Source organism: Pleurodeles waltl, chromosome 6 (assembly GCF_031143425.1).
Source record: "Pleurodeles waltl isolate 20211129_DDA chromosome 6, aPleWal1.hap1.20221129, whole genome shotgun sequence".
Classification (NCBI taxonomy): domain Eukaryota; kingdom Metazoa; phylum Chordata; class Amphibia; order Caudata; family Salamandridae; genus Pleurodeles; species Pleurodeles waltl.
The window spans coordinates 762,607,603-762,633,878 of NC_090445.1; the positions used below are offsets into that span (position 1 = coordinate 762,607,603).

Genomic DNA, 26,276 nt, shown 5'->3' on the forward strand with positions numbered 1-26,276 from the left:
ATCGCCTTGTGTCGTACAGCCATACATAGCAGCCCAACATTGAGCCACTGACTGGTGTACTGTACCAGCTCAAAGGGCTCTAGGTGATAAACATCAGAAAACGTTGCTGGGTTAATTATTCGTACAGAATTTTCAGAGCTATTAAAATGTAATTTGTCCAGTCCAAGGGCAGGGTATAAAAGTGCAGTTGGAGGAAATGCTGTGGCCATTGCTCGTAAGACCGGAGGGGACAGTGTTTATTTCGGATACGAGCTGGTGGCTTGGTCAACCGTCTTGGTTTATAATTGCATGTTTTAAGAGGTGTTCAGTTTTTTAAATAAATTGGGCCAAACAGGCCATGTATTGCTGAGTAACCCCCTTCAGACTAAACAAGATAGCCTGCTGGCACAATCTGATTCCATTGGCATTGAAGATATTTTTAAGGCACAGCTTCTGCCAAGGTAGCAGAGCAGGGCATATACAAAGGATGTGTAGTAAGTCTTCCCGGTGATGTGCGCAAAGTCTGCATCTTCCGCTATTTGGGGGTTTAAGCCATTTTGGCGCAGCAGCCAATGAATGTAGTAGTCAAAGTCGGCGTGGAGAACCTTTATTTTTAGAGTTGTTTTTAAGATTTCTGCCATTTAAGGCTGTGGTGTCGGAGTCTTATGAGTGTTGATTGTCATCCATGAGTGCGATTGCTTTCTGAACTTGTCTTTGCCCTTGCTCCATGAAAAAAGCTTGACTTGTTTATTTAATAATTGCTTGAAGTTTCTGTGAGGCAAAGACTTTTGCCATAGCTCTTCTGCCTGCAAAGCTTTATGCCTGAAGCGATTCTCTTTGGCCATGGATTTGAGACTTCTGCCAAGGTTGTGCCAATTTCCTCCCAAATCAGTGACTTTAGTGTATTTGATTGAGCCTGTCTTAACATGGAGGCATATTTAAGCAAAGCCCTGTCTTGTGCTAATCCTTGGTCTTGTAACCCGAATTCCAATTCCTATCTAATCTGCGCTGGAGGGGAGCTGTATGGAAGGCAGAAGAGAAGGCGAAAGACTCTGCTCTGCGAAATGTTCATATAGTCGTTTTGCTTACTGGGAAATATTTCCAGACCATACAACAGGGCAGGTAGGAACTTTGCCTTAACCACTGTAGGGAGTGGACACCTGGTTGGACTTTGCAGTTTCGAAGCCAGGGATAGCACTGATGCAAGTGGAGATGCCATTCTAGCTTTCAGGGTGTTTAGGTGCAGGCGATGCGATCAGCACTCCTGTAGCCAGACGCCAAGATATTTTTAGCTTCTGCTTCTATCCACTGATTGATCCCCACAGAGCCATTTCTTTTTCTTGATTACCTGCTTGGCAAAGAGGACTACCTTGGTTTTCTCCAGGTTTACCACCAGCTCATTAGTCATGCAATACTGATTGAAGGTGTTAAGCACTTTTTGGAGTCAAAAGATTTAAAAGGCCAATGTCATCTGCATATAGTAATGCTGTTAGAGGGTGGTTACCCAGTTGGGGGGATGGGAGCTGGTGGTGTTTAGTTGTGTGCACAAGTCTGCCAAGTAAAGATTGAAAAGCATCGGAGCCAGAACACAACCCTGCTTGACACCTCTGCCTATATGAATTTTGGCAGACACTCTTCCATTATTTCCTACATTCACACTTGCCCAGTTTTCCGAATATAGAAACTGTATTCCTTTTAGCAGTTCTGGTGGGATTTTGAGGTTTGCTAGCTTCCTCCACAGCTTGTTCTGGTCCACTGAGTCAAAGGCTTTGGATAAGTCCACAAACCAGGTGTATAGGGCCATTTTCTCATTTGTGTATTTTTCTGCAAGCATGGCTAGAGCTATCAGGTTGTCAGACGTACTCGCCGAAGGCCAGAAGCCGGTTTGATTTAGGGGTATTAGATTAAGCTTGATCGCCCATTCTTTGAGTTCCTCCAGCAGGAGACCCGCAAATACTTTTGAGTCAATGTCAAGCAGTGATATTAGTCCATAATTGTGAGGGCTCCCGTAGGGGCCCTTCTTGTAAATTGGGTGAAAGAATGCCCCTTTCCAGTAATCTGGAATTTTGTTTTCCATGCTGCTGGCGTTAAACAGATTGCAGAGCAGGCCTGCCCAGAGGGAGGGGTCATGTTTTAATACTCCTGCAGGTAGGCCATTTGGCCCGGGAGCCCCGCTCTGTCTGCAGCGTTGCAGTTGTTACTTAATCTTTTGTGGATAATGGCTTTGACTCGCAGCTCGGGAGGAAATGGTTTTGCTGTCTTCGAGCCGCCGTAGAGGTTTGAGATGTGTTCGATCCACTTTCTCTCTGGCACAGAGTTACTGTGGATCCCAGTGGTCCTGCGCTCCAGCTGATTGATAATGGACTACAGAGGCCAGCAGTTCTTTTCTTTACTAGCCTCCACAATTCTGATCCATGCCTGATCTATGTATGCCTGCTTTGTTTCCCATACTGCCTTCTTGTATTCCTTTCTTAGTTCATGAAAAGAGCACAGGTGGCTGTTATCCAGCGGTTGTCTCTTTAGGAATCTGGCGGTTTTGTTAAGCTGTTGTCTTTGTTGCCTTAAGTCCTGCGTTGTTTTCTGCTCTGCAGCGGGCCAACCTTTAACGGTTGATTGGGCTCTAGCTTGTTCCTTAGTGATGTCAACATTGCCTACCATTCTGTGATTATGTCCACCTGTTCCGTTTGATCAGATGGTAAGTAAGCTTTCCATGCCTCTAATTTCTCCATACGCATGTTGGACCATCTTATGCAATGTAAGTGGCTTCCTGGGTCTTAGTGGAGCTGCGTGAAGACTACTGTGCACTATTTTTATTATTTGTGGATGGTGGTCGCTTTAGTATCTCACCTACATGCTGAAATTTTGGAAGTACTTGAAGATGTCCATTGTAGTAAAAGGGTAGTCTAGGGTAGTACCAGATTTCTTAGCGGTGTGACTCTGGTTCATTGAGGTATCTTTAGGGAATCTGCCATTTAGGGCCCTCAGCCCTAGTGCCTCCATGAGTCTATCCAGGGTGTGGTCACAAAGCGATTCTTGTGGTGGAATACCCAGACACTGATCTAGGGCGCCTTCTCTGGAGCTTTGTTTTTTCTTTTTGTTTTTTTACCATGGTTGGCCATGTTTAGGTTAAAGTCACCTGTAATGATCCAGGGGGAGTTCCCATATGCCACTCTTAGGGATAACAATTATTTTTCTGTTGTGTCTAGCAGGTTCTGTTTACGCGTCATGTTAGGTTTGATATAAATGTTTATTATTATGACAGGCATGAATGTTTGTTCCAGCAACCAGTTCTCAATATTGATAGCTAACATGTGAGCTGATTGCAGGTCAATGATCTTAGCATTGAAGGATTTGCATGTGGTTATGTAGGCTGAGAGGCTGCCTTTTGAGTGCCCTTTGGGCTTTGCTTTTGCAGCTGGGCTTAGGAATTCTTCAAACGCAGCTAACAGATTTTCCACTACTTTCCACATTTCCTTTAGGCAGATGATGTCAAAGTCCAAAACGAGTGAATAGACCTTCATCAAGAAAAACGCACTGAATGACAGAAAGGCAATAAAAACAGGTGACGAATTGTTCATCTGTTTTGCAATAACATGGTAAGATAAACGTCCTGTGGGAAATATTACTTTTTGGTGTTGGGGGAAAAAATGTTGGGACCTCCATTATAACTTAACTTGAACCGTGTGCCAATATTTGCACCAAATCAGGAATGCTCTTACATATCATCACAACCTTTAATAGCACCAGGTCTGGTTTTCATTTATTAAGGATGCAAAATCGGATCTTGTATATAATGAGGTTTCAGTCTTCCATTAACACAAAAGATGTCTTCTCAGTTAAAAACAACACACAACAGCACATATGTAATCTCAATAAGCTACTTCTATGTGCACACCTTTTGAACTCTTCCCAATTCATCCGAAAGTACCATCTGCTTTCCCCCAGACACTCAAAACTCAGCTCTACTGCATACTGGGGGAGGGTAATTTAATCCGAAAGAACACAGAAAGATCATATTGTGTGTGCATTTTAACACATTCATGTTTAGGCTCAAATTAAGAACATTGTAGGTGATATCATGAAGTGGTTGGAAGGTGAAGAGAGCTTTGTGTTTTATAAAAGCTCTAGGAATGCTTAATCTGTCTTAAAGATGTGCCCCTCTGCAAGCACCTGGGGGAAGTACTGGAGGCTAGAATTTACTTGGCACATGGCTCAGGGGAGGTGGTTGGAAAAGCCAAGTCAAGCTACCAAGGCACAACGACGTACGGCTGCTGAAGTCAGTCCTTTAAGTTCCAAATATCAAATTGCATTTCTTCTATTAATTTTTAAACCCTGGCAGCTTTCAGTTAAACTAAAGTGAACATCAAAAGAATGACAAATAAACAGCGAGGAACACAATTTGACGACACGGATTTATTTCAGTTTATTTTTTTAAACAGACTCCATCGGATCTGTTTAATAGGCTGACAGTTGCTCTGGACTGCTTAATAAAACATTGAACGCAGCGTTTCCAGCTAATGCAGAAATGCAAATCCCAGCAGAGATATTTTATTCATGAGACAGTAATTTCAGAGACTAGCAAAAAAGAGGGGGCAGATTTGAATAAAGAAATTCCATATTACGAGGTACTGCTGTCACCTAGTGTCAAAAGTTGGTAAAGTTGGATTTTCCCACACATTTGTAATCGGGTCTTATAAATAACCCAACTATTCGAAGAAACCTAGGGCCATGTACTAAGCCTTTTCATAGTCACAGCGCATGTGATTTGCAAAATCATAGGCTTTACAGGACCATCGCAAGTTATTTTTAAGCCCCAGGCAATACATATTCAGGGGACCTCTGTTTGGAAAACCTTTAAATGTACTACCCATTTTCAGCTAAATTAACCAATTAAGATAACAAAAAGTACTGAATTTTATGTTTAGACTTTCAAAAAAAGGGGGCAAAAACATTGCCAAATGCTCGAGCTACCCAATGTCCGCTAGCCAAAAAGCACCGAAAGAAAGCTTGAAGAAACATTACCAAGGGCCATTTCTTTTTACAACTGTACTTAGATTTATGTTGTCTTTCAACAACATTTTGAATGTAATTCAATATCTAATAATGAGTGGCGTTTCCTTCGTAGGAAAAACAGGATAAGGGTGACAGTGTGATTTACAGTGGACTAGTCCATAATATCAAAATAAGACATGCGGAGAGCGGTTTACGTTATAGCTCCAATTGCCAGATATCCATAATCATAAATAAATCCCCATCTAGAACGGACATGCTTCCTGCAACACAAACTCAGAGCACTGCTCTCCAGACTTCAGCCATCCCACTGTATGAAATCTGATAACTTTCTCCATAACTCTGTTTCGCTGCGCGGGAGACAGAGAGAGGCGAGGTACAGGGAGGGCTGAGTGAGAGGAAGGGAGAGGTATAGAGCGAGGCGAGGGAAGGAGAAAAAAAAAGAAGGTTATGGGAGATGGAAAAGACCGATGCAGAAAGGTGAAATGGAAACAGGAGTGAGGTAGAGGAAGTCGGGGCAGGGGTAGAGAATAAGAGAGAGACGCACAACGAGCGGCAGAAAGGCTAGGCCGTGAGAAACAGAAAGGGAGATGGGGTAGGTGCCTAGAGCTCCTGAGGCAGGGCGAGCGGGAGGTACGGAGAGGGGACGTACAAGAGGTAAGTAAACTGGAAATTGTTCTGATGGGTATCAGACACAGCATAAAACGAAGGTGGTGTCAAAAAGCAGTTGGTGTGAAAAACACATTAGCTGCTTTGTTACCAGAACTATATACCTTAGACCCATAGTGCCGAAAATAATGCCAATTCTAGTGCCCAGAAGACAATCTGTCCCTAAAACCTAAAAACGAGTACATTTGAATACTACGGATTTGTTCCCTTTTGACACTCCCAAAAAAATCCTAGGAGCACTTCCCAAAGTCTACAGAAATCACAGATTTTCACGCATAACAATACAAATATATGTTTGAATACAGAAAAGAATGAAGTAATGTGTATTTATTAAGCACGCAGATACCTCAGAAAGATGTGTCCTAGCGCTACCGGGCAGAGCTGGTAAAGCAGCGAAAAAGGAGAAACATTTTCCAGAAAACATTACATCGTGATCGTAAACAAGTGGACCTTTAATTGCTTTCTAAAATGACTGCGGATTGGCCCGAAGAAAAAGAAGCATTCCATGCTTTAGACATCAAAACTGGCAGAGAGGGGTCTCTGTGGATCTGGGAGTCGCAGTCAAACATTGTGAGTTAGCGCAGAGTGTAGGAAGGTGAGTGGCAAAAACGTTAAGCCATAAGTACCTGGTCCAATACTAGACAGATTTATCACAAATGTACTGTGCTCTATAAGGACGTCTTTTAACAATGGCAGCCAGTGAAGTTGATGAAGGTGCAGAGAAATAAGTGAGCTTCTGTAAGTCCTAGGACTGTGCGTACTGCTTCATTGTATACCTCCTACATTCTGTGCAGTAGATATTTAGGAAGGACAATTAACCAACAGTTACAGTAGTCAATTCTAGAAATTATCCGAGCTTGTACCAGACGATTCCTAGTGGCAAAAAAGAAGAAACGGAAGATTTTTCCTCATACTATTTGAACATGGGAAGAAGTGGTGGCTAGAGCCCTAATGTGCTCTTCAAAAGGGATCTCTACATTTCTGGCATGTTGAAAAGGAGCATGACAAGTCCCAAAAGATTCTGGCCACCACATATTGGTCCACACAGAGGAGATGCTGAAAATGTCAACTTCTGTTTCATTTCCATTTAGTACCTAAAAGTTGAATTTGAACCACTGTGCCGCCTCTTTAAGGCATAATAAGAATTTTTGGGATACTTCCTCTGAATTCCCATCTAACCTTAGTATTAAACTCCATAGTTTTTTCAATGCCTACGCACTGCAAATAACATGGTTTACTATAAGCCAATTTATCTCAAAAGAATAGGTTGGCTTTGCCACGATTCAAACTCATGGCCTAATGGTGACACACAATGTTAAAGACATGAACTTGACTGTTTGACGCATGGTATCATTTTGTTTCCCATAAAACATTTTCCTACATGATGAAATACTCACACTTATACCCTAGAAAAGATGATGCTGTTTAGGGTACTTTCCTTCACTAATTAAGCACTTACTCCCACGTTTTTGGAATGCTACCAGCGTAAGAAAAATCACTCAAAATTAAACAGGGTGCCAAGCCTCCTCGGAGGAGCGTGGTATTGGGACCCAGGACCACGGGGGTTGGGCCCCATTGGGCTCCCGTGATGCTCTGACCAAGTGCTGAGAAGGGTGGGAAACTTCCCAATGTGATCCGCTTCCTGCCATCTCACATTGCAAGATGCGGGGGAAGGGCCACAGGAAGCACATTTTTGCTGCGTGATCTGCACGTCATTTCCGCCCTCTGCCACTGTGATGGCCAGGGGTGTTTATGCTGGCCTGCCCCAGGCTTTTTCCATTTCTGTGGACCATCGCGGCAGCATGCATGCTGGGGACAACGCTTTTCACCCAGCCACTAATTCGGTGTAGAGAAACCTACTTCAAAGTTGACTTCTAAATAGCATAGGGGATCTCCGATTCATACCTTCCAGAACAGCATTGAGGGTAGGGTGCAGCAATCCTGATCTGTGGAGAGCACGTACAAACCGACTTAAGGGCTTAGGCTCATGGTTTACCAGTGTAGGGTACTGGGTGGTCGCTCCTCGTCACACTAATCGCAGATTATCAAAGGAGCCCAGGTTGGAGGGGTGGGACACTGGGACATGGACAAGGGTACAACAAGTTGGGACCACCCCTCAGAGATACTGGTTGCACCAACTCTGTGGTCCATGGGGGATGGAAGACTGCAGAAGACCTTGGTGTTGTAATGTTCACAACAGAGGCCTTTTGTGTGTATAATTGTATCCTTGCCTTTAGATCTTAAAACATGTAATGATTCAGTTATGTGTCTCATTTCATTCTGCCAGAGGTACTTTCTTGATTGCTGTATGCCGTTTAATTCTTTGATTTCATTGACACTTAGGGTGTAAATGTAATGTTGTGTGCTTCACTTGCTTGCAATAAACATTACTTTTCCCACAAAAATGCTACCTGTATTGTCAGTGTCCTGTTTGGGGGGTGCATGGTCTAGACTGGAGGTGTCTGGGTCCTAACAACTTTGTGGTGTTGTTAGAATTGTGGTTGTTCCGAACATATCCAATGGCCATCATCTGGACCATCCCTTGGAATTCTCATTTTCTAGTCCCTTAATTAAACCTATGACTACAGAACATTAATTCTCGAGGCACATTTTCCAAAGTCGGGCCACGTGGGGACTCTAAAAATCTGATTTTCTCAAGCAAGATCTGCCATTTAAGGGCACAAAGGACTCATTTTGCATAGATAAGCTTTACTCAGGTGCACAAAAGTCTGCATGAAACAGCTCTAAACTTGACACACGTTTCTCAGGTCATAATCATTGTAAGGCAATGCTGAGACTAACAAACAGGGGGACAAAGGAAAGTTAGAGAAAGGCAAAAGAAGGGCTATCAAAATGGTTCTGAGTTTAAGATGCATAGCCCGAATTCAAAATTTAAAATTATACCATGGAAGACAGGAAAACTATATTCAAATCATTAACTTAGTTACCAACATTAAATGGGTAGTAGTTGGAGCCCCTAGTTTTTGCGGTGTTGGTCCAGGGCGCAAACAATGGATTTAAGTTTAAGGACATCTTTTATAATTTATGCCCTCCTCTTTCCTCCCACCCGGCATCAAGGTAATTCTAATTTGTGGCCCTTTCAATACAAAATCACATATTCACCATTTTCCAGGTGTACACACCAGTTACCCAAATACTTACTCCTTGGAATTGGTCACAAATCTATTGCAATAATGTAATTCAATGCTATGGGTGGGTTCTTGTAAACCCACAGACACGTGGTCAAGAACGATGGTAAAGTCAGCATACTGTAGAAATGGCAAGTGGCATTTTCCCAATTTTGGACTAAGTAACCAGCCCTAGTATCTCCCAAGCCCGAAGAAAGAGGTGGAAGTACACACACATATATTTGAGACACATATTTGCTTTATAAATGTAATATACGTCCTAGTTCAATCTAAACATAAGTTTGGATTTCTAGATGCTAAACAACCTTCAACAGAAGAGGTGATATGCCTCACTTTAGGTGTTTCTCACAGTAACTGACGATCAATGGCATTAAAAGCAGTATGAAAGTCAAAGAATTTAGTGTACAGTCTCATTGTTTTTGGTACACTGTTTGATGAATCCGTAATGAGAGCATAATAATATTATCTGTTGTATTACTCTCTAGCATGAAATGTGTTTTATATGGAGATCAGTTTTTTTGGCCGTGATGCTAGAATAGCAAACCTGATCACTGTACTTCCCTATACAAATCAGCCAGATAACTCACTAACTCTACTAAAGCCATTCCCAAAGGATCAAATCACCATTCCAAACAATAAATCCAAATACTTCAAACTTATGTATATTTCTTTTATCTGGGGCTCAAGCTTCCTTGATCTACTCTGAGGTCTACTTCAAAAGTGAAAAACACACACCTAAGGGGTGAGAGGTTTAAAACCCTTTTCCGACCTCCCTCTCAACAAACACTAACACACACAGGACAAGGATAAGGAGTGGGAACCCCCAATGTGGTCCCACAGGCTCAAAAAGCAAACTATCAGTTTATTAAAAACTGCCCTCACCCACTAATAGTGGCATGCTTCATCATAGGGCGATGCTAACACATTCCCACGAGAGCCAACATGAGGAAACTAGAAAAAGGGCAGGGAAACACATAACAAAAACCAACAAATGGGGATCTAAACACAAACAAAGCCCTCAATCACATAATAAAACTATCTCAAGCAGTACCATACCCAATCTTTATTTCAATGCCCACCAGATAGGATTAAAAGAATATTAAAAGATGGGGTTGCGAAAGGGGGATAAAACCGCCCCTACACCCTAAATGACCAAACAAAAGTCATAGCCATTGCAAGGTCAACATGTTTTAGCTGTTTTTTTTGCCCCAAGGGTCACTCGGCCTTACACAGGACCTTCGATCCCCTTTAAATAAAGTTTCATACCCTACCTGTAGTGTATTCAAATTGTGGCCAAATATGCCTTTGGCTACACCTGTGTCCCTGTCTTTTTAGTACACACTCTCAGGGTTGCCGAGTTATCACTAGCAAACCCCCAAACTGGAGTCTGGTGGGATCACCTCCCTGTAGTCACACACTCGTCAAGGGACAAATTGGTCTTCCATTCCATCCTCTAGGTTTCTCAACTAGCATAAAAAACTGCTCCCTTAGAGGTCCAGTCAGATGAACCTGGGAAAGATACCAACAGTCTCTTCAGAGATGACCTCCCCTTATACACAGTAAGGTTCTGTCAAGCACTGGAAAATTATTTTTAATGCAAACTACAACAAACCAATTGTGCTGTCATCTTCTTCAACAAGAAAGTCTCACTTCTCAAAAGAAGTCCTAACTCCCTTGAACATGCTTTATTTTCTCCACTGGAATACAAAGGAGAGAATTATCAGAATCCAACCCCAAAATCCAGAATTTCTACCTTCCTGACTGGCTTAAAAAATTACTTGTTACTTTTCATCAAATACCCCAACTGCTCTATTATTAGCATTGACCCAAAATGCACCACGAGAACCTACTGGTCCTTTGTCAAATGCAGTATGAAATAAACTCCCCTCTGATGCAAAAAAAAACAAACAAAAAAAAAAACATTCTGGCCTTAATAACTCAGCAAGACATAAAAGGCAATCCAAATGGAAAGAAAGTAAACATCCAACACCTGCTCTCACAGAAAAACTGAATGCACCTTCAAAACCTCTAAACAATGGGAACTGTGAAATAAGCATCTTTGAAGTGCTCAAAAGAATACCATATCACAAACCCCAATACAACATCTAACAAATTAAATCACATGAAAAATACTACACTTCCCACCAATTTACAGTACCACAAAACACCCTTACACATCTCAACACAATTCATGATACCCCATTCCAACATCACTACAAAATTACCTACCTCAACATAAAGCATGCACTTCCGCATCACAACTAACATCACAGCACATCGTGCAATAACATACTATAATCCAATGCCTTTCCCTCTCCTCTTTGAACAATACAATTAGGTCCGGCTACCACTAATGACAAATTAATAGCAGCCAGGGAACCATTTGAGAACGAACTTCCTTAGGAGCAAAGCTCCTGAGATCAGGGAGGGTGGGAATCAAAGGCCTGAAGGCCACAGGGGAAACAGCCTTTACCACACTGTCTTTTTCACAATATTTTTATTTGCAGGTAAGTACCATGCATTTAAGTCGTTCTACCTTTATCACGCACTACTTTACTATGCATATACATTTTTTTAATTAAATAATTTTTATGTTATTTGAAAAACGTGGTTTAGGTGCAAATAAAAGTACAGGGAGGTGATTTTAGTGTTTAGGGTGGCTAGAGGGAGGCAAGGGTAATTTTAGACTTTCGGGTTGGTTAGAAGCAAACAGTTAACGGAAATTTTAGGGTGAAGGAGCGAGTAAAGGTTATTTTAGGGTTCTGGGGTGGGTAGATAGAGTAAGGTAAGGTTAATATAAGGGTTTAAGGGTGGGCAGAGCTTTAGGGAGGTAAGTAATAAAAAGGGTGGTTTGGGAGCGTCTCAAAAAATAAAAAAAATGTTTTGGGTTATAGTAGGATTTTGAGAGACAAGAATTTTTTGGATATAAAAAGCCTGGTGGAAAACCAGTGCTGGAAGCCACAGAGGGGCCCTTGACATGCCCATCACCATGTTGTGGGAAGTGCAGGGCCCCCACTGCCCAGCACCCTCGGAATGTCTATATGACACAGAACTCTGGGACATGCCACTCCACTCTACGACACTCCACTCTGCGATTTGCTACACCACTCTATGTCACGCCACTCCACTATATGCCACACAAGTACATCACACATCACCACATGAAAGTCCACTCTGCGACATGCCACTCCACTCTGCGACACCACTCCATGACATGCCACTCTGTGACAGGACTCTTCACTCCACGACATGCCATTCCACTCTGCAACATGCCACTCCATTCTGCGACACGCCACTCCACGACATGCAACTCTGCGACACACCACTCCACTCTACGACAAGCCACTCCACTCTATGACCAGCCATTCTGCTCTACTCTACAATGAACCAGTCCACTGCACACCACACCACTTAACGACATGCCACAACACTCTACAATATGCCACTCCACTATACGCCATGACACACTACGCCAAGACACTCTATTCTACTGCATTGTGCGACACACTACTTCACTCTATGAAATGTGTCTCCACGACACTCCAGGCCAGTCCACTTAATGACACGCCACTCCACTTTCTTCCCCGCTACTCTAAGACATGCCACTGCATTATACCATGACACTCTACGCTATGAAACACTACTCCACGATACTCCATGGTAGTCCACTCTATGACACTATACTAGACTAGACTAGACTAAATGCCCCTCACGCTAAGCCACTGTACTCCACTCTATGAGATGCTACTCCATCACACTCCACTTTACAATACTCTACTCCATTGTATGACCTTCTACGACACATCACACCCCATGCCACTCAACTGTATTCCATGTCACTCTACTCTATGAAACACCACTCCACCCTACGACACACCATTAAACTCTACGGCAATGCACTCTACGCCTCTCCTCTGTCCTCCTTTGCCGCTTACTCTATGACATTCCACTTCAGTGAACGCCACGCCACTGCAGTGAACGCCACGCCACTGCAGTGAACGCCACCCCACTGCAGTGAACGACACCCCACTGCAGTGAACGACACCCCACTGCAGTGAACGACACCCCACTGCAAAGAACGACACCCCACTGCAAAGAACGACACCCCACTGCAAAGAACGACACCCCACTGCAGAGTACGACACCCCACTGCAGAGTACGACACCCCACTGCAGAGTACGACACCCCACTGCAGTGAACGACACCCCACTGCAGTGAACGACACCCCACTGCAGTGAACGACACCCCACTGCAAAGAACGACACCCCACTGCAAAGAACGACACCCCACTGCAGAGTACGACACCCCACTGCAGAGTACGACACCCCACTGCAGAGTACGACACCCCACTGCAGAGTACGACACCCCACTGCAGAGTACGACACCCCACTGTATGACATGCCACTCAGTAACACACTGACACGCCACTCTACTTTACACCCCTCCACTCTAAGACACACTACTTACTACACTCTACGACATGCTACCAGAATCTGTGCCCCTCTACGCCACAACACTCCACTTCGCTTTATGAAATGCCACCCCACTCTACGCCTCTCCACTCTAAGACACTCTACAATACCCCACTCTACGACATGCCACTGCACTCTACATGTCACTCCACTCTACTCTACTCTACTCTATGATATGCCACTTCACTCTATACCACAACACACTACTCCACTGTATGATACGACAGTCTATAAAAAGCCACTTCACTCTACAACACTCTACACTAGCCCACAATACAACACTCCACAACACAACATTCCACTGAATGACCTGCCACTCCACATTATGCCATTCAACTCTAAGGCTCTCTAAGACGCACCACTCTACGACATGCCACTTCTCCGCAGTATGCCACCCCACTCTACACTAGTTCACTCTACACCACAACCCTCTACTCTACGACACTCCACTACTCTCCATGAACATCTCCTACGCTGTACTCCATGACACTACACTTGATGACTTGAAACACTTATTTAAAAAAAACAATGAAATTCAATGAAAAACCTAAAGGTTGAGGAAAACGGTATTAATAATTTGAATTCAAAACCAACTTAAATTACACACACATTATGAATTCTAAACTTATGGTTATAACTAAGTTAGAATTTGTTCTCCAACCTCCACTCTACAGCAAGACACCCTGCAACACATCACTCCACTCTATGACACTCTATGCAACTCCACAACACACCACTCTACAACACATCACTTCATGACAGACAGTCCACAAAACTTCACTCCACGACCCAACACCCTATGACATGCCACTCCTCTCTACGACACGCCATTCCCCTCTACACCCCAACAGTCCTTGCTAGTCCATGATATGCCACTCCACAACACTCTACCCTAATGCACTCTGGGGGTCATTCCGAGATTGGCGGGCGGCGGGCGCCGCCCGCCAAGCGTAAACCGCCAATTGGCCGCTCCGCGGTCAAAAGACCGCGGAGGCCATTCTGGCTTTCCCGCTGGGCCGGCGGGCGCCCGCCAAGGGACCGCCCGCCGGCCCAGCGGGAAAGGCCCTGCAACCCAGAAGCCGTCTCCGAATGGAGCCGGTGGTGTTGCAGGGGTGCAACGGGTGCAGTTGCACCCGTCGCGATTTTCACTGTCTGCTAAGCAGACAGTGAAAATCATGCTGGGGCCCTGTTAGGGGGCCCCTGCACTGCCCATGCCAGTGGCATGGGCAGTGCAGGGGCCCCCAGGGGCCCCACGACACCCGTTCCCGCCATCCTCTTCCTGGCGGTAAAAACCGCCAGAAACAGGGTGGCGGGAAGGGGGTCGGAATCTCCATGGCGGCGCTGCTTGCAGCGCCGCCATGGAGATTCAGCCCAGACAGGGGAAATCCGGCAGGAAACCGCCGGATCCCCTTTTCTGACCGCGGCTTTACCGCCATGGTCAGAATGGGCAGGGAAGCACCGCCAGCCTGTTGGTGGTGCTTCTGTGGTCATCCACCCTAGCGGTCGATGACCGCCAGGGTTGGAATGACCCCCTCTATGTCTAGACATTCTACTCGACTATACAACACACCACTCTAATCTATGAAACACCACTCCATGCCAGCCCACTCAACATGCTACTCAACTTTATGCCACTCTAAGACAAGCCACTACACTCTACACCATGCCACCCTAATCTATGCCACTCCACTCTACGTCACAACACTCCACTCTATTAAATGCCCCTTCTCTATGTGACATGCCACCCTACTGTATGCCACAACACTACATGTTACGACCCTCTATGCCAGGATAGTCTACATCGTGAAACGAAACACTACGACATGATAACCATGGCACTCCATTCTATGAGATTCCGTTCTACATCACTATTCTCCACTTTATGTCCTTCCACTCCAAGCCACTCTACTCAACACCACTCCACCACACTACACGCTACTCCCCTCTACAATACTCCACGTCATTGTACGACACTCAATGACACACCACGCCACTCCAGGACATGCCACTCTACAACACTCCACAGCCTTCCACTCCAAAACGCTTTACGACATGCCAGTCTATGAAATGCCACTCCATAAGACTCTACTCCATGCCCCTCCACTCTACTACACTGTATGACATGCCACGCCATACCACTCCACAGGATGATACTCCACGACACTCCATGCCGCGCCACTCTTCTCTATGAAACACCATTCCACTCTACAACACGCTACTAAACTGTATGCCACTGCACTCTATGCCTCACCACTGTACTCCATTGTAAGACAAGCTCCTCCACTTTATGACACGCTACTGCAGTGAACGGCATGCACCTGCAGTGTATGACATGCCAATGCACTGTATGACACATTACTGCAGTGTACGACAGGCCACTGCACTCTATGGCATGCCACTGCACTGTTCGGCACCCCACTGCACTGTACGGCCCGCCACTGCACTGCACACACACCACTATACTGTATGAGAGGCCACAGCATTGTATGAAAGGCAACTGCACTAAACTTTAAGACACTGCACACTGTGCCTCTCTACTGCATGCCAATGTATGACAAGCCCCTCCACTCTATGACATGGCACTACAGAGAACGGCACGCCACTGTACTGTACGACACTGCACTGTACAGCATGCCGCTGCACTGTTCAATATGCCACTACACTGTACAATATGCCACTGCACTTAATGACAAGGCACTGCAGTGTATGACACACCACTATATGATACGCCACTGCACTCTACAACACTCCACAACATGTCGGTCTGCACTATGACACGTCACAGCTTTACTTGAGATACTCTTTATGACAAGCTACTAAAATCTATGCCTCAACAATCCACCCTACTCTATAAAAAGCCACTCCATGACACCCCAATCAATGCCTCTCTACTTCACTGTAAGACACTCTACAATACGCCACTCTATGACATGCCAGCTTCACTGTCGGACATGCCATTACACGACATGCCACGACTCTCTACTCCATTGTATGACACCAGCCTATGAAATGCCACTTCACTCTACGACACTCCAGAACAGTCCACTGTATGACACTCTACGACACTCCACTGAACGACACACCACTCCACTTGATGCCCCTCAACTCTAAGGCACTCTACAACATGGCACTCTACGACATGCCACTTCTCTACGATACGCCACCCCATTCTACACTTCACTCTACGCCACATCACTCTACGACATTCCACTCAACAACACTACACTCTACGAACTTCTCCTCCGCTGTACTCTATGGCACGACACTTCTCTCAACGACCCTACACTCAATTATTTGAAACATGCTTTTGTTTTTTTAATTGAAATTCAATCAAAAAAGCAAAGGTTTAGGAAAACTTTATTAATAATCTGTATGCAAAACCAACTTAAAATACACAAACATTCGAAATTCTGAAGTTATGGTTATAACTTTGTTATAATTTGCGCCTCACCATCCACTCTACGACATGTAATTCTGCGACACACCACTCCATGAGACACCACAGTACGACACACCACTGCACAACACACCACTCCACAACACACTTTTTCACTCTAGGAACCACCATTCTAGTCTAACACTCCACAACATGCCACTTCACTGCAATACATGCCACTTCACTCCACGACCCAACATTCTAGGACATGCCACTCCACTCCATACCTCTATACTCTACAACACACCAGTCCATGATACGCCACCCCATGGCATGCCACTCCACACCATGCCACTCCGTCTCAACATTTACTGCACTCTACGACATCACTCACCACAGTGAAACAACACTCCACTGTAAAACACTCCCTCCACTCTATGCCACGCCAATCTATGCCACAATACTCTACTCTAAGCTATGAAACATCACCACACTAGGACACCTTACTGTATGCTGTGACACTTTGTCACAACCGTCTATGCCATGACACTATGTCATGAAATTAAACTCTACGACATGATACTCCATTTAATAATACTCCAATCTACCAAACCATACTCCACTCTATGCCCCTCCAGTCCAAGTCTCTGTACTCCACGCCACACTATGACATGCTACTGCTCCACACTCCACACTACTCCACTCTACAACGCTCAACTCCATTGTACGACACACCACTCCACTCCATGACATGCCACTCTACAACACACACCTCCACTCGGCGCCCTTCCACTCAAAGACACCATATGACCCACCGCTCTATGAAATGCAACTTCACGACACCCAGCGCCACTCTATATATAACATTCTATTTCACCCTATGCCCCTCCAATCTAATACCACACTGTACGACATGCCACACCACTCCACAACATTGCATTCTACGACACTCCATGCTAATCCAATGTATGGCATGCCACTCTTCTTCATGAAAGACCACTCCAATCTACGATATACTACTAATCTCTACACCACTACACTCTATGACTCTCCAGTATACTCCATTGTATGACAAACCCCTCCACTCTAGGACACGGCACTGCAGTTTCAGACAAGCCTTTCCACTCTATAGGATGTCACTGTAGATCATGACACACCACTGCAGTGTACCACATGCCCCTCCACACTATGACACACCACTCCACTTTAAGCCCCACCACTTTACTGCCCACTACGACACACTACCACAATTTAGGCCACTCTACCCTAAGCCACTCCATGACACCCCAATTTAGGCCACTTCACATCACTCCACTCTAAGACATTCCACTTCACAGCACTCTAAGACACGCCACTTCACTCTACACCATGACACCCTACTCCACTGTCTGACATGCTAGTATATAAAATGCCGCTTCACTCTACGACCCTCAATGCCAGACCACTGTATGACACACCACTCCACCGAATGACACACCAGTCGACATTATGCTCCTCAATTCTAAGGCACTCTACGGCATAGCATTCTACAACATGCCTCTTCTCTACGATATGCCACCCCATTGTACGAAACTCCACTCCATAACAGTACACTCTGACACTCTCCTCCACTGTACTCTACTACACTTGCTGACACTACACTCAAAAACTTCAAACACATTTTTATTAAAACAAAGTACTGAAGTTCAATGAAAAAAACAAAGGTTGAGGATAAGTTATAATTTGTGTTTAAGAAAACGTTTTAATAATTGTATACAAAACCAACTTACATTACATAAACGTTAGGAATTCTAAAGTTATGGTTATAACTTTAAGTTATAATTTGTGCCCAGCCAAAACTTACTATGACTTGCGCACCACCATGCACAGTGTTGTGAACTCGCTAGCCAGACTACATGAACTATAACTCACGCCTTTCCCATGCACAGCTTATACCCTTGACTTATGCCGTGTTATATCATAGCATTCATAACATTACTTATTATATCTCAAATTATATAATTTATGAGAACACTGTGCACGGCTGAAGGGTGAGTTATATGTAGTTTGGCTAGTAAATTCACAACACTGTGCAAGGAGGGGTGCATGCCATAGTAAGTTAATGGTGGGGCGCAGATTTTAACATAGTTACAACTAGAACTTTGGAATTTCTAATGTTTGTGTAGTTTAAGTTAGTTTTATATTAAAATTAATAATTTCATTTTCCTAACTATAATTTATCCTCAAACTTTGTTTTTTTTCATTGAATATAAATATATGTGTATGAGAGTATGCATACACATTTGTGGCAAAGGTATGATTACCAACAACATGCGTTATGAAGTCATAAATCCAAAATCAAAGGAAGATAGTAATAAATAGGTAGCTAAGGCAGTAATGTCCTCTAAAGAGAAACTTGATGAGAATGTGTTAACCAGCAACTTCTGCTTATTTATGTAGTCCTACAGAACTGTTGTCCACAGTAGAATTTGAAAATGTGAGACAACGAACTGGTATTAAAAAAAAAAAAAAAAAAAAAAAAAAAAAAAAAAATCAGGACACACGCCAGTCAAAGTCTAAAAGAGTTTATTAAAAAATAAAAAACAATTGACCCTGAGCCAAGGATTGGCAGGCCAAGATGTCTCCAGTAAAACATAAAATGAGTGAAATCTCTAAAAAAGTACCAAGTCACAAAAACATTCAGCCTTTCCAACGAAGATGATATGACTTCTTAAAGCAAAGGGAGTATACAGGTGCCCGTGTCTGGGATAATAGGACCTTCACTTTGTTAAGAAGAATGTGAACCCTTCTGCTAAGAAGGCTAATCCACACTTCCTGGTGCAAAGAAGTGAAAAAAGGTTTACATTGTCATAGCTGAGTACTTCTGTTAGGCATAGCTGGCACGGGCAGGCAAACATGGCTGCAGCAATGACAGTAATGCTAAGGCAATAATTTTAACTTGATGGGACTTTTTCTGAAAGCCAGGATTTCAGGTAGTGGTCTTAGGTAGAAAGTTCTAAATGTTTGTAGAGGCACCATTAAACAATTGCTTCAGTACATGAGTTCCTACTCCTTGACACACTGAATTGACCATTTGATCCGCTAGGTAGCTCAGTCTTCTTAGCTGTAAGCTTTACAAATGAGACACCCAATTTTAAGTTTTACCTGGGTCTCCAGCAGAAACAAGTTTAACTGCCTTCCTAAATATCAAGAAAATGTGGTTGGGCTACTTTTCAGATATTATTTGTGATCATGAATTGAGTATTGTTTTATTGGGATTTATAGAGTGAAAGGTAGACCCCCCACAATAGCTTTGCCATTACTGTTCTGAAGATAATTATTGTCTTAATGGTGAACTTCAGTTGATCCAGCAAGAGGAATTGCTTTATTCTTTTTTAGAGGGTGTAGATGAAAAGCTGGAAGATCTTTTAAACCTAATTGTTTGCTTTCTCCACCTTACAACTCTTTTCTATGAGGTTCTTTAAAGATCATCTTTGGAGTTGTGCTTTGTGACGGGAAAGAGAAAACATCAGATTCAATTTGCCCTGTCTGTCTTAAGCACCTCCATTCTTCCAGTCTGAAGAACCATTCCAAAATGTGCCTAATAAAAACATACTTCTGCTCATCTCACTCCACAGGATAAAGCATAACCACCTCCTTACCCATTTGCTTTTCCTTAGATTAAGGGTTTTCAATATTTGTGACATTTTAAGAGAATTAACAGTAGTAGCCACCTACTACTTACCAATTCAAGGGTGTCAATGACCTGGGTCTTTCAGACTTGTCACTTTCTCTTGCCGCACCCACTAAGGGGTATTTAGGCACCCCTACTGCGCACCTCGGCCTTTCCTTGAGCAGGTGGCGACAGCGGGCAGAGATTTTCGTCGGTTGCGAGGGACTCCAGTTCTAGGACCTAATCATTACACATATAGGAGCCAATGACTTGGTGTACAGGGGGCACAAGGCCCTTAGGGGGGCAATTATGAGGGAAATCGCCCAACTGTCAAAGGACTTCCCGGAGGCGACAATCACATGCTCTCACATGGTACCGCACCGCTACTGGGGAAATGACATAAGGTCTAAGACAGTGAATGTGTTGGTGCGTCATTTGAACTCAGAACTGGCTAGGATGTACCCTAGCCCGGGGCTCCTTTGGAATATCCCACGTAGACTGTTAAAGGGTGAGGACATGCTCCACAAAGATGGGGTGCATCTATTGGATGCTGGGACAGACCATTTTATTGCAGATATTTGGTATTTTGCATAGAGTATGTTTGGGGGTGGGGTGGGCGCAAGGACCTCTTGGCCCCTGGTCGCCTCATGGCGGGATCTGAGATACAAAATGTACCCCTATGCAAAGGAGGGTCCCTTGGACAACACCAATGGTAGGGTCCAGCAGTCCTGAACCAACTGGTGGATGTACACACTTGCTTGGGGTCTAGGGTGCCCAGACCACTGGGATGGGCATAAGGCTCCTGGCCATCCCGTCACAGCCCCATGTCAGCTTGGAGTTTGGGGTGCAGAACCCTGACCATGAGGACAAGGGAGGGTGAGGTGTTAAAGACCACCCCCCACGGATACAGGTGAGGTATGGTTGCACTTGTGTGGCTCAATGGAGTTCAGGAAGGCAGGAGGTTCCTGGTGTTGTGAGTGGTAACAAGCCATGTTTTACTCTGTATGATTTATCAGATTTATTTGTTTATCCCTTGGTCTTATTTGCTTATGTTCGTTATGAATTTCAAAAAATGTTGATACTGTCTTATTGCATTTTGAATCTGCCTAGTGTTTTGGAGTACTATGCTCAATTTTGTAATAAACTCTTCCACTATAAATTAAAGTCTGTCTTTGTCGGTGTTTCGTTGGTGTTGTGCTGGGGCTAGGGCCAACTGGTGGCATCCAGGTCCCATCAGTTAGCTTCAGTTACCTTTTGCCACTATCATTCAGGGACAGTTGGCTTCAGCTCCAGGAAGGTCTATTCCGCTGGACGTACAGCCCACCATTTCATTTTTAACCACCTAACAGATAAAGGATTTCAGATAACAGCGCAATCCCCTTTCAGTCAGAAGGCCCACACCTCCACTGGAACACTGTTCAGTTTTTCCAAAACGTATGGAATCTACTTTTGAGCATGTACATATGCTTTCTGTTCAGCATCTGTAGTGGAAGGCAAACCTCCTAGTTGTGTTTACTTTTGCAGACTGAGTAAGCGAAATCTAGGCATGATGCCCTGAAAAGCAATCTGCTATTTTCAACAAAACAAGTGTAGTCATGAGGATATCTCCAGCCTTCTTACCCAAAGTCGCCTCAGACTTTCATATTAATCGTTCCTTAAAATCCTTACTCTCATGTTTCAAAATACTACCGCTCCAGAAGAACATCACTGCATGCACTAAATGTCAGAAGATCCAAGTGCTTTTTGAGGCTAGAACTAAGTATATAAGGAAGTCCATTCAGCTCCTTGTCAGTCAGGTGCCCATTTGCTTGGACTTTAATAAATAGCCCAGTTTCACATGCAGAGATTCTTGGAAAGCTCTGTTACATCTGTAACCTGGACCCTTCGTATAAGCCATGAAGACCATTCTACATCGGCAAAAGCTACTACGGATTTACTAAGAAATGTCCTGTGTCTACTTAGTTGCTAAGTGGCAACATAGAGATCCTTTCAAACACTTGCTGGCATTTGGAAGGTAGAGATTACACACAGGATGTTCTAGCCTCCTTACAGATATTTTCAATTAATCCATCCTGTCTTCCATTAAGTTCCCAATTTGATGTTTATTCCAACATGGACTGGCTTGGTACTCGCTGTTCGAGTACAGGATGATGAATAACGAGATAGAGAAGAAAAACATTAAACAATTAAACAGATCGCACGGAAAACAAACACCCCACCTTCTTCCCACACAAAATTGGAAGGTTTCATAAAGCAAGGTCATGAACCTGAAGTTTAATCAACACAAACTGAAGCAACTACCAGGTCAAGGCACGATAGAATAGAGGTGCTCCTGGCTTCCATACATGAGCAGTGTTCACTTTCAGCTTTATAGAACCCCTATCCTTGCTAGAATACTTTTTGTTACATTCTTCCCTTTAAAACGTTTGACGGAGGTGGTCTCCACGCTTTTAATTTTACTTAACTGCTATTTTTAATCAAAATTTCGTTAAAAATCTATCAATGCAACCTGCAGAAAGGCATGTTTGGAAATCATTTTTTTAATAAAATAAATATTATGCCCTGAAAATGCTTCATGATCTCACATGTGGGACCACTCATTACTTTTCATTATGATATGTGATTCATGATTACTCTATGATGGAGTCCTATGCCTACTATTAACACATGGGCCAACGCCCTAGAACTATCGTTAGCAGTGAGTGCCTTTAAAAATTCCACTAAGGTTTGGGACTGAAGAAAGTAACTTTTGCCTCACAGTACAAAAGCATTAATAGGCTCATAACTTACTAGAGATTTCTTATTTCAAAGTGGTATTATGCTAGCCTACATGCCCAAACAGGCTATCCCCAGCAGGTTGCTCATAAAATCTATACCCGAGACAAGTACTTGGTGTGAGATTCAGAGGAGAGTCGAGACCAAGGGCATGATTCAAAGTCTAGTGGATGGGTACTGTGTCACAAATGTGAAGGATAGCCCGTCCGCCTTATTACAAGCACATTAGGAAGTAAAGAACTTGTAATAAGGCGGACGGGATATCCGTCACACATTACATTTCCGACAATCTCTAAATCAGGCCATAAGTCTATATTTTTCAAAACCGGCTTGAAATGGGTGAGCTACTGAAGGCTCGAGTCAGATGCCTGGGTCGAGTTCAACTTGAGAACCTTAGAGCCCAAAACGGGCAACCCACAGCATAACATCATGCACCAAGAATTAAAGATAATTATGAACTTTTCATGCAAAATAGGAGAAAGAAAGAGATAACCAGCTTCTGAGGTCCTAAGTGAATATTGTTATCACATATAAAAGTAAACTAAAATACATTAGTTCATGATGTGCACTGTTACAAAACATACTGTGTGAATATTAATGGGGCTCCTTGTATAATAAGAATGTAGGACTAGTATACATATGACAACTTGTCTCTTGGTTCACTAATGACATTATGTCCAGGAGGGAGCCATAAGTAGTTCTGAGTTTTTGTTAATAAAGTATCACTTTTAATAAATGCCGCTCAATGCAGTGATATAATAATTGTACTAAGGTAACATTATTCCACTTGTTGAAGAAATAGTACTTTTCTGAATTATGATTATAATTTATCACATTTGTGCATAATGTCTATTGCACGATTTACATGGCAAAACACTTTAATGGCTCGGCTCGTGCACGAGCTCTTCGATTCAAGCCTCATCCTTAGTTCGGCTCTTCCTGTTGGCTCGCGCAGCTATTATTTTACACAATAAAGCTCTATGTTGTACCAAGACCAGACACTGCAATATACAATTAATTAATATAATGTTTAATAGTTGAGGTACACATTTTTTTCTACAAGCACGTCATAATCGGACAAACGTTTGGTCATGATAACATTTATCAGCATTAAAAAAAGCGGTAACTTCATATTTGGCCACACGATGGCGGCATAAGCCAACGTTGGAAAGCGCTGTATAGTTTTGTGTGAGAGTAAACTTAACCTAGTCTGTAGACTACATACATTTTATACAATTATTCAGGCCACCTTGAAAATAACTAAGTATAGTTTATTTCAATTCGACTCATGAACGAGACAAAGGATTCACATATGCATTTTATAGTTATATTATTGAAAAAAACACATAGGGCACAGGGCGTGTCCCCATGTTGTTCTGACTGTATGACATGTAGCCTGACTCAGGTCTCAAGAGGCCTGACTGAGGGAGGGGTTTGATCAGCAGATACTTGTGAGATGGTGAAGTACTTGGATTGCATGTTAGCGCCAGGCATGTCCACAGGGAATAAACATTTGATCTGTGTATGTTAAGGGGACAACATGATGACCGTGGACAACAGTGGGGGATGATAACTGGCAAAAGGGTGATGAAACGAAAGGGGACAGACAGTGAAATATTTTCTAGATATGTGTCCACGCACATATGTGTTTCTCTGTTGCTACATTATAAACTAAATGTTTTTTACTTTCATTTTAACCTGATGAATATCCGAACATGTTAGACTTGTTTTACTATAAAATCATAAAGATTTCGAGAAAAAGGAAAACAAAATCGCTACATTAAATAATGTCATTGTGATAAATAATTCAAACGCTAGTACAGTGCGACACAAAGAATACTTGAACACCTCGCCACAAGCAGCTCCGTGATTCACTGTAGACAAACCAGTTATGAAAAGTTCCTCTCCCAGTTTAGCACATGAAATGGAATCTAAAAGAGTGGGTGCGGTCTTACGCACAACCCTGCTCTACAAAATGTGATCGAGAAACCTAGACGTATTTACGCAATTTTTGTGCCGTGTTACCATGGTGGTTAGGCACATCCCTTAACCTGGTTTCAGCGCCTCGTCAGGGGGCAATAAGCGCTATCTTAAAGCAATTTCAATTAAATACTCCATGTGAAAATGAGCATGTGAATGGGGTCTGCTCTAATAAACAGGTCATTTATTTAGTAAAGTGATTTAGGGTGCAACGAACAATGGAGCCAAAACGTCTCTTTAAGTAAACGTTACATTGCCAAATTGACTTACAAAATCCACCTCCAGCTTGCTGAGCTCCTGCTTGTAGCTGCGCATCCGGGCGCCATACATCGCCCGGCTCGGTGCGGGGATTTCTCGCACTTCCAGGTCCATTTGTTCGAGCTAAGAGAAGGGAGAAAGGACAGTGACTAGCAGATCTTGGGTAGGTCTTCGTGGCCGTGTTTTCCTTTATAGTCTCAGCCAAAAGAATGGAGAGCCCTTTATGATACCCACCCACCATCACTGATTTCTGGTTCAAGATTCCAGACTGAACTCAGAGTAGGGCCTGGGAGCAGTCAAAGGCTTCTCAGGAAAGCAGACCGGGGGCAAAACCTCACAACTCAAGTCAAACAGACACAATAATGTACTGTTCAGCCCGAGTTTTTATATTTAAATAAACAGAAGGCACATTAATCTCAGAGCAAACTTAAATACTATACAATGTAGATTGGTATAGTTATGGTCCTACTACCACCTATGTGCTCCCCATACACTGCAAATAGGTGCACAGGACACACACGCACAATGTAAGCACAACTGACTAGAGACCACAGAGAAGCAGAAGTTTGCGCAAGTGGGGTCGGTTGACCAAACTCTTCTCTGCCATAGAAAATAAGTTTGTCATAACAAATGAGTTGCAAAACTTGGTAAGTTGCCACCACCGTTTTATGTGACTAACCTAGGACATGGACAGCCGTGCCGTGTCGGCTATGACGGCACACTTGATGCTCCCTTTCAGGTCATATAATAGGTTCTGGACTTCACATTACAACGGACAGCCCTAGGCCTCTGCTTGCAACCTACAATTGTCTGGTGGCAGGATCAAACAAAACATCCAGGATACCAGGATCACATGCTGTACATTTCCATTTTCTGTTCCAACAGCAACCATTTTCAATTTACCGTTCTAACATGGCAGATGGCCAGTTTCTATTGGCAAAGTGAGAGGAGAAACA

At 43.5% G+C, this 26,276-nt stretch overlaps 1 protein-coding gene across 9 annotated transcripts in view; it reads right to left on the minus strand.

The window, feature by feature from the left end:
* Positions 1-26,276, minus strand: part of VTI1A (vesicle transport through interaction with t-SNAREs 1A) — a 1,055,694-nt gene that overhangs the window by 980,450 nt on the left and 48,968 nt on the right. For all 9 annotated transcript variants that reach the window (XM_069239378.1, XM_069239385.1, XM_069239380.1 and 6 more), the window contains exon 3: positions 25,333-25,443. In XM_069239378.1, coding sequence (XP_069095479.1) covers positions 25,333-25,443 — 111 coding nt within the window. The remainder of the gene's footprint in view (positions 1-25,332; positions 25,444-26,276) is intronic.